This window comes from Sus scrofa, chromosome 5 (assembly GCF_054392235.1).
Source record: "Sus scrofa isolate SSC_HxYL_T2T_F1_AM1 chromosome 5, Sscrofa_HxYL_maternal_Yorkshire_Landrace_v2.0, whole genome shotgun sequence".
NCBI lineage: Eukaryota > Metazoa > Chordata > Mammalia > Artiodactyla > Suidae > Sus > Sus scrofa.
In genome coordinates this window covers 76,473,162-76,482,046 of record NC_139387.1, presented here as the reverse complement: position 1 = coordinate 76,482,046, position 8,885 = coordinate 76,473,162, and the positions used below count along the sequence as shown (strand labels likewise).

General features: G+C 59.3%; 1 protein-coding gene across 1 annotated transcript; it reads left to right on the top strand.

Moving 5' to 3' along the window:
• The first annotated feature begins 3,662 nt into the window (after positions 1-3,662).
• On the top strand, positions 3,663-8,010 carry TMEM121B (transmembrane protein 121B). Its single transcript, XM_021092985.2, has one exon. It carries the CDS (start codon positions 3,741-3,743, stop codon positions 5,289-5,291), a length of 1,551 nt encoding a protein of 516 aa, XP_020948644.1. The 5' UTR covers positions 3,663-3,740; the 3' UTR covers positions 5,292-8,010.
• Positions 8,011-8,885: the final 875 nt, after the last annotated feature.

The window sequence follows — 8,885 nt, the reverse complement described above, 5'->3', positions numbered from 1 at the left end:
ATTCTTGATGTTAAGTGGAGAGGGCGGCAATGACAACAGACAGCAGGTTGGTGTGGAACGGGTCTTGGTTTAGTGCTGGCGATGCTGGCCCTGCCCACTGAGCTTTCCTGCTTCTGAGCTGACAAGGGACATCTCTCCTCCCTCCCAGCCCGCCTGCTGCTGCTACCCAGGACAGTGGTGAGCATTGGCCTTTCTGCTCCGAGAAGACAAGGGTAGCAGGTCTCCAACGGGCCTTACCCTGTCCTTCCCTCCATTTACCAGGTGTTTAGGGAAAGGATTTTGGTTTGGTTTGGTTTGGTTTGGTCTTTTTAGGGCCACACCCACAGCATATGGAAGTTCCAAGGCTAGGGGTCGAATTGGGGCTGTAGCTGCTGGCCACAGCCACAGCCACAGCCGCAGCAATGCCAGATCCGAGCCGCATCTGCGCCCCACACCTCTGCTGATGGCAACACTGGATCCTTAACGCACTGAGCAAGACCAGGGATCAAGCCACATCCTCATGGATACTAGTTGGATTCGTTATCGCTGAGCCACAACAGGAACTCCAGGGAAAGGATTTTTGGATTGAAAGCTGCTTAGTTTTTTGGATGGAAAGCTCCCAGGGCGCCACCCTAGGCTGGTCAGAACACTGGGCTGGGAGGTGGTCTGGCTCTAACCCCAATTCTGCCCTTGACTGGCTGCGTGGCCGAGAGCAAGCTGTTTCTGCCTCTGTGTCCGGGTATCATATATAAGGTGTGAGCACAGATCCTGTGTCTTCCCTTTTACAGATCCCTGTGGTATGTTTCTACTCACTTTATAAATGAGAAATTCTTTTCAACTTACTTCTTTTCATCCCAGTCACATCTTTGTCGAGCCCTTTCCAGGCTGAAGTGAAGGCTCTGTGTGGTGCCTGTGTGCATTTGTGCGTGTGCGCGCACACACGCGCGCGCATGTGTATGTGCGTGCGTGCGTGCACACAGAAGATCAGACATAACCCAGTGCAAAGTGTAGTTCCCTCTGACACTTGGACCACCTGTGTACTCTGCCATGTGCCTTGACCGCTTATCCTTATGATCTGTGGTCTTTTTTTTCAGCCGTGCCCATGGCATGTGGAAGTTCCCGGCCAGGGATGGAACCTGCAACAGCAGTGACCTGAGCCACAGCAGTGACAACACTGGATTCTTAACCTGCTGAGCCATCAGGGAACTCCTCTGTGGTCTTTTTATTCAGGGCCTCAGACTTGAAAGAAATTGGGTTAAAGAATCTTACATAGGAGTTCCCTTCATGGCTCAGCGGTTAACGAATCCAACTAGGATCCATGAGGATGTGGGTTCGATCCCCGGCTTCACTCAGTGGGTTAAGGTTCTGGCATTGCAGTGAACTGTGATGTAGGTCACAGACATGGTTGGATCCCGCGTTGCTGTGGCTGTGGTGTAGGCTGGCAGCTACAGCTCCAATTAGACCCCTAGCCTGGGAACCTCCATATGCTGTGAGTGCAACTAAAAAGGAAAAAGCCAAAAAAAAAAAAAAAAAAAAAAAAAAAAAAAAAAAACTCATACAGAAGCTACTCTGAGCCAGTGAAGTCCATTTCCTAGAGAGGCACGGATTAAGTCAAAGGGCTATTAGCACCCAAGTTACCAGGGAGGAGGCCTGTCCTCTGAAGGCAGCTGTGGGTGAGACCTGGCCTGCGGGGTGAGAGGAGGGAGCTGGGAGCCTGGCTGGGGGAGGGTGGGAGGGTCAGGGGCAGAGTTGCCACTGTTCCCTCAGAAGCCCCGTTCTTTGCCTTCTTCAGCTGCTTCCTGAGCTGGAGGTTAGCTGCTGGCTGGTGTTTTCCTGGGGGAGATGGGGGAGCCTGGCTGTAATCACCCCCATGAGCACCTGGCAGCTCCTCAATCTGAGTTGTAACCAGGAGCTGCTCTGCCCTGACACCTGCCCTGATGTGATGCTCACACAGGACAGGCTGCTGGTGCTCTTTACTGCCCACCTTGCCCGTGTGGTGGGTCTTGGCACCAGCTGGCAGGGCTGAATCTCTCATACTGTGAAGCCTGTGACCAGTAACGAGAGCTGCTCTGCTCCCTGGCACCTACTGAAGTGCAAAGCCGTCAGGGAGCGGAGCTAGGAATGTGGCCTCAGGAAGGGATTCAGCCCAGAAAACAGTCATTGGTGGCCTGTGCTGTGAGTAATGTTCCTGGGAGGTGGAGACAGATGCTGAATGGAATTGTGATGATAACAGCAGCCACCTGTAACATGCTCTGCACCAGGCACTGGGCCAACCCTCCAAACTTGCAGCCTCCCTCTCTCTTTTTGTAACAACCTCTCTAATACAACAGCCTGGGAACGTAGACATTGGTCCCTTTGTACAGCTGGATAATCCGAGGCTCAGAGAAGTGAAATAGCTGGTCCAAGGTCACACAGGTAAAGTGGTGGAGCTGAGACCACCGCCCCAGAGCCCAGCTCTCCCGCCACACCTGCTCTGCCTGTGTGACCACTGGACACAGAGCTTGTGTGTGCCAGGGGTAGGCTGTGAGTGCTAAACCCCACATCTACTGAGGACTAACTGTACAGACCTCCAAGAGACTGGAGAAAGCCATGCAGCTCAAACTGACCCTGTTCGAGAAGCAGATTTAGGGTCAAGGCCAGGCAACCAGCCTCCATTGTCCCCCTGAGTCCCCTCCCTCCCTGTGAGGTGTTATGTGGAAAGGGGGTGAAATGAAGGCAGGCGAGAGGCAGCCTCAGGTATGTGGAGGACCAAGAAGGGGCAGGAGAGCTTCCTGCCCTGCTTTGATGGGCTGGAGTGTTAGTGTTACACAGGCACCCCACCTGCTCCCTAAACCCCTACAGGCACAACTCCACCTGCTGCCTTCTTGAGCTGCTTCCCTGTTCCAGCCCCAACATGGACTAAGTTCAGAGGGTGAGGCAGGATGGGCCCTGAGTTTGTAGATGCAGGATGCTGTGTTTCTGCCCACCGCGGGGCTGCAGCCTTCCCTGCCACTGCCTTGGGGCTTTGTTCTATCAGGGCGCCGTTCCTCTAGGTGTCCCTTTATTTTCCTCTGCTAGCTACATGTTACTGTTGTTGCCACTCCAGCTTTAAGAACTTCAGAGAATACTGAAGCCCACTTGGCAGGGTCAACTCCTACCATCCTTTTACTGCTCCTTACTTCCAAGCGCATTTACATTCACAGAGCTGCTCCATTCGCTGGAAACTGGTACCTCACCCAGGGTGGCCCCGGAATAGAGCTGCATGTTTGGGGCTCCTGTTCTTTGTCCTTGTAATCAGTATCGCCTGATTCTTCCCTTGGTTTTTAAGAGCCTTGGAGAGAGGCCGGATTGGCCCAGGGGTGCCTGCAGAGGTTCCCGCCTGGTCCTCCGGAGGCACAGTCTATATAGAGACTACAGAGACCAAGGCCATCCGGTCCCCTAACGCCCCAGGGGTTCAGCGAGTGGGACCTCGCCGACCACCTCCCATTCCGCCCCGCCCGGCGTCCCTCCTGGTTCTGCCCGCTGAGTCCTCCTTCCTGCCCCAACTCCTCGCCTCGGCACCCGCTCCCCTTCTTCCCGCGACCCGGTGGCCAGGCTTTCCCCCTCCCGGCCCTGAATCCAATCCTCGTTTCCCCGCCCCGCCCCCAGCTCTGGCGGGGCCGCCTCACGCGCCGTCACCGCCACCGTCACCGCGCGTCGGCGGCAGCCCGCGCGCACCCGGCCACGGAGCTCGGCTCGCGGCGCGCGGCTCCGGCCGGGGAGGCGGGAGGGAGCCGAGGACAATGCGCCCCGCGCTCGGCGCCCCCCGCGCGGCCCCGCCCCCCGCCCGGCTGCAGCCCCCGTTTCTTCGAGGCCGGAGCGGCTCGGGCAGCAGCAGCAGCAGCACCAGCAGCGGCACTGGCGGCGGCTCCGGCAGCAGCGCGGGCGCCGAGCGGGAGGACGACGACGAGAGCGCCAGCATCAGCAGGCCACTGGTGCCCGCCGGGACCCCGGGGACCCCCGCCGCCTCCGCCGCTTCCACGCCCACCTCCCCGTGCAGCATGACCGCCGCCGACCTGGGCGCGGGCGTGGTGGCCGGGGCCGTCGGGGGCGCGGGCGGTCCCGGCCCCGGCCCCTCCTGTCGTTCGTGCTGTGGCTGCTGCGGCCGCCCGTCCCGGCAGGGCCGCGGGGGCGGGAACCGCGGCTGCACCCTTGGCCCTGGCTGCCGCTGGGGCTACCAGGCTCTGTCCGTGGCGCTGCTTCTGGCGCAGGGCGGCCTGCTGGACGTGTACCTCATCGCCGTCACCGACCTGTACTGGTGCTCCTGGGTCGCTACCGATCTGGTAGTGGCGGCGGGCTGGGCCATTTTCTTCGCCAAGAACAGCCGGGGCCGTCGGGGCAGCCCACACGCCCACCACCCGCACCACCCGCACGTCGCGCCCCTGCACCTGCCCGCCGCCCCTGCTGCCGCTGCCGCTGCTGGGGCTGCGGGCGCCAAGGTGCGCGGCGGCCGCGGGGGCGCTGGCGGCCCGGGGCCCGCGGGGACGGCGGGGGCGGCCGGTGAGTTCGCCTTCGCCTACCTGGCCTGGCTCATCTACTCCATCGCCTTCACGCCCAAGGTGGTGCTCATCCTGGGCACGTCCATCCTGGACCTCATCGAGCTGCGAGCGCCCTTCGGCACCACGGGCTTTCGCCTCACCATGGCTCTGTCGGCGCCGCTACTCTACAGCCTGGTGCGGGCCATCGGCGAGGCGGGCGCCGCCCCTGGCTCCGCGGGCCCCCTGCTTCTGCAGCCCCAGCAGCACCGCGCCGCCGGCTGCTTTCTGGGCACGTGCCTGGACCTGCTGGACAGCTTCGCCCTGGTGGAGCTGATGCTGGACGGTCGTGCGCCGCTGCCCGCGCACCTGCGCTATCTGCTCATCGCCGTCTACTTCCTCGCGCTCGCCTCGCCGGTGCTCTGGCTCTACGAGCTCCACGCCGCAGCGGCCGCCTCGCCTCGGGGCCGGGCCTCGCGGCCCGGCAGCTGCAGCCGCCTGCTGCGCCTGCTGGGCGGCTGCCTGGTGGACGTGCCCTTGCTGGCGCTGCGCTGCCTGCTGGCCGTGAGCTACCAGCAGCCGCTCTCCGTCTTCATGCTCAAGAACCTCTTCTTCCTGGGCTGCCGCGGCCTGGAAGCCTTGGAGGGCTGTTGGGACCGGGGGACCCCAGCGTCCCCAAATCGGGCCCGGGCGGGCTATGGTGCTCCACCCTCTGCCCCTACCACGACCGGAGGCCCCCAGCTGGCCCACTGCATCTCAGAGGATGAGGGGGGCGCCCACGGCTATGTCAACACCCTGGCTGTGGCATCCCAGAATTGAGGGGTCTGGGAGGCTTGCTTTGGGGTTGGGAGACCCCGCTGCCGGTCCTCTGACCTTCTGTCACCCAGACTGGATCAGTCTCTGGGAGAGGTGACTGCTAATAGGGCTAAGGGCCAGGGCGCCCTTTAGAACCCCTCCGGTCAAGACTACTTGGAGCGGACAGCTGCTAAGGAGATGGAGAGCGGTCCGTGGACTCTCTTCTTCCTCTCCTGCCCTTCCTTCCCTAATCTTTGCCTCCAAGGGGCTGGTGCCTCTGCTTCTGGCTTTCCCCACCTCACCTTAGTTCCTCTCCTTTGTGGGGGAGAATAGAGGGAAAGGGGTGCCCAGGCAGGGGGTGCTGGGCCCTGGGCCACCCTGTTGCTTGGATATGCCAGCTTCTTTTAGGCTGTGGTTAGTAGTCATTGCCCCATGCCTTGAAATTGACCCAGAATCCACCCCCGCCATGTGTCGGTTGCATTTCTTCCAGATGGTGGATGCAAAGTCTGCGTGTGTGTGTGTGTGTGTGTATTTGCGTGTGCTATTTCCTTGTGTCTACCCCATGCCCCTCACAATCAGTAGGAGCTCTGGGGAGTCCCTGCCCTCCCCACCACACACTCCTCATTCCTACCTGAATCTGGCCATGATCTCCCAAACAGAGCTGGGCTCTGGGGGCTGCCCGGCTGCCCTCTCTGAGGGGGAAGCTCACTGGGACCTTCCTCACTCCCACTCCTCTCCCTCAGCCAGGGGAGCGGAGGTCCATACTCCAAGGACCAAACTACACCCTTTCTGGGGTGAGTGCGTGTTTCTACCTCTGTGCTTTCCACTTCCGCTGCATCACACGCTGATGCTGCTTTTGCAAAAATAAAGACAAATACTCAGATGTTGCATTCCCCGTGGCCACCAGATCCAGTTGAGGTTTGGTGCCAGTGTCATTACAGGGTCTGTGGAGGGTCAGCCATCGGCTGCCCTCCCTCTTTCCCTCCCTCTGCACCCACAGCTCCTGTCCTTCCTGAAGTTTGTTGCCAGCTGGTCAGATCTGGGCTCAAAAGAACAGCTTTGGTGGGGTTCCTGGATAGATGTGGGGGGGGGGTTCCCATGGGCCCCAGGGAGCAGGCAATACCGCTTCCCACCTAGGAATGCCTACTTCCGCCCTCTAGGAAGCCTGGTGTGACCTGAAAAGGTGGTGGTGACCTGGTGCTCTGCTCTGGTCACAAGTGTCTAGGGAATAGATGCCTGCATGGAGTGGGCAGGCAAGCCATATCCCGCCCAGCCTCTTTCCCTGGTGTTTCTTACATTGAGGTTAATGACAGGTGGCATCCAGGGATTATTCTTGATGTAGGGCCTCTCTTGGCATCTTTGTGGCAGGGCGGGTATTTTTAGGGGTGGTGAGAGTGCAGGAGGGGCCTGGGAGCTAGGCCGGGGGCACTCGCTCTCCTCTACAGAGGAAGGATGGGGTGGGGGCAGGTTGGAAGAACCCGTGTTTCTCCCCCTCCTTGTGCCTGAGGCGCTTTGCATGGGTGCAGAGCCCTGGACAAAGGGCCCGGAGTCATAGATTGTAGTGTTGACTCTGTCACCCACCAGCTTTGAGGGACACATCGCTTTAGCTTTCTTGGCCTGGGGCCCCTCTCTCTCACCCAGCTTCCTGGGTGCTTGTCCACAGCAGGCAGACAAAGAGCGGCTGGTGGCCTGCGACTCCTGCTCTGGTGTGGGGAGCAGGGAGGAGAGTGCGTGTGCTCCCAGCCCCGCCCGCCAGGCCCCGCATCAGCAGGTTGGATTTTGCAACTAACTGTGTTTTGCTGCCTTCTCTCCCTCCCCCAGGACGCCTCTTCTTTCTCTTTGAAGTCCATGGGGTCAAAGTTCTGGAGCCCAGACCCTGGGGGCCCCCGAGAGCTGAATCCTCTCTCCAGCTTTGCTATTTCTCTGCTACCTAACCTCAGTGACTGAGCAGGACTGTGTCTGAGCCATGGCCGGCCCGGCTGGCCCCTGCCCCACCCCCTTTCTCCAACTGTTTGAACGGTGGTCTCCCTGCTGAGTGACCGGCTGTGACATCTCAAGGCTGGTGGGTGTCCCGCTGGGAGGCTGTGATGGCTTCCAGGGAGATGCCATTTCCCAGGTATGTTGAGAGGCTGGTGGCACCGGCTGACTCTGGCAGAGGCCCGTTCAGGCCCGGCTGCCGGACCCACTCTCCCTGGACAGACGTCCCCTTTCCGACACTTGGTGCCAGCACTTGTGCTCAGGGGGTCAGCCCCTTCCTTTTGGTGTGTTTTTCTTGAGTCCTTTTTCTTACTTTCCTTGTCCCATTCACAACAAGAAATGCCTCGAAAGGTCCTTTTTCCTTGTTTTCTAGGGGCATCTGTAGCGCGGGGTCAAACTGGAGGTGCTGCCTGTAGGTCTAGCAGACAGGAGGTGTGCCATTCGCCCAGGTCCGTGACCACAGCCCCGGGCACAGAGTCGAAGCTGGGGTCGGATCCCAGGCTGCCTGCCGTGGTGCGTCCTCCCCGGGGTCTCTCACTCCTTCCAGGACGGGGCTTGGACTGGACCCTCTCTGAGGATGGTTACAGTCGGACCTGCCCTCGCTCCCGGTCCCTGTGATTTTGTGGAAGACAGCAAGTTGGCAGTCGGAGCCTCAAGAATGGAAGTGGCACCTCGCTAGCATTTATCACTTTTTTTTTTTTAAATCCCCGTCTCTTTTTAAAAATAAAACCAGCTTCTGTTCTGAAAATAAAAAACTTGAGACTTGTGACAAGCTTCCTGTATGGTTTAAGATCTTTCCTGTCCTAGTTTCCTTACTAAACTCTTAAATGTCACTGTGACCTTTGTTGTCATTTTGTGGGTTTGTGTCAACGTTGTGGGCATACCTTGGCGACTTCCTTCTGGGTGGTCCAGGCTCTCAAGGAAGCAGGTTGGCCTTGACATGAGGCCCAACCGGTCTTCCCCCGGCAGAGCCAACACCCCTGGGCTCAGCTCTCTTTCCTTTTCTTTCTGAGAATAACTTGCCAAAGGGGGAAAGGCTGGGAAACACTTTTTAAACACTCTGCCCCCTTCTCCCAGCCGGGAGCACGAATTCTGGTCAGGAAGGTGAAGAGGCCATGCTAGTTTTTTCTTGGCCACCCCCACGGCATGTGGAAGTTCCCCAGGGCCAGGGATCAAGCCTGCACCACAGCAGTGACCCCCAAGCCACAGCAGGGACAACGCCTGATCCTTAACCGAATGAGCCCCAGGGAAATCCATGCGTGTTTGTATTTAACACAGGGGTGACTCGGGAGTCCGAGAGAACATCGAGTCTGCACAAAAATAAAACTACAGCTGTTTCTTCCCATTGGCACTGAGAGCCTGTGCGAGTCAAACCCTCTGCTGGGGCTGCTGGTGATCCAGGGAGGCCAAGGCAGAGGCGGAGGGCCGGTCTGGGCTGGCCTTGCCCCTGCTTGCTATGTGCTGGCCTCCTAGACCTGCCCTCACTTGCCGCACAGGAGCAATGTCACCTCCCTCAGGGGCTGCAGTAAGAGTTAAATGTAAATGGGGTGACAGGTGCGAAAATGGTCCTTTTCTTCAAGACGTTTATAGTGGCACTGGGGACAGAACTTTAGGTGTGTAATTGTCACGGGACAGCAAAGA

What these genes read in the sequence shown, in the direction of transcription:
- TMEM121B (XM_021092985.2), top strand. Translation starts at nt 3,741, where the DNA reads ATGCGCCCCGCGCTCGGCGCCCCCCGCGCGGCCCCGCCCCCCGCCCGG.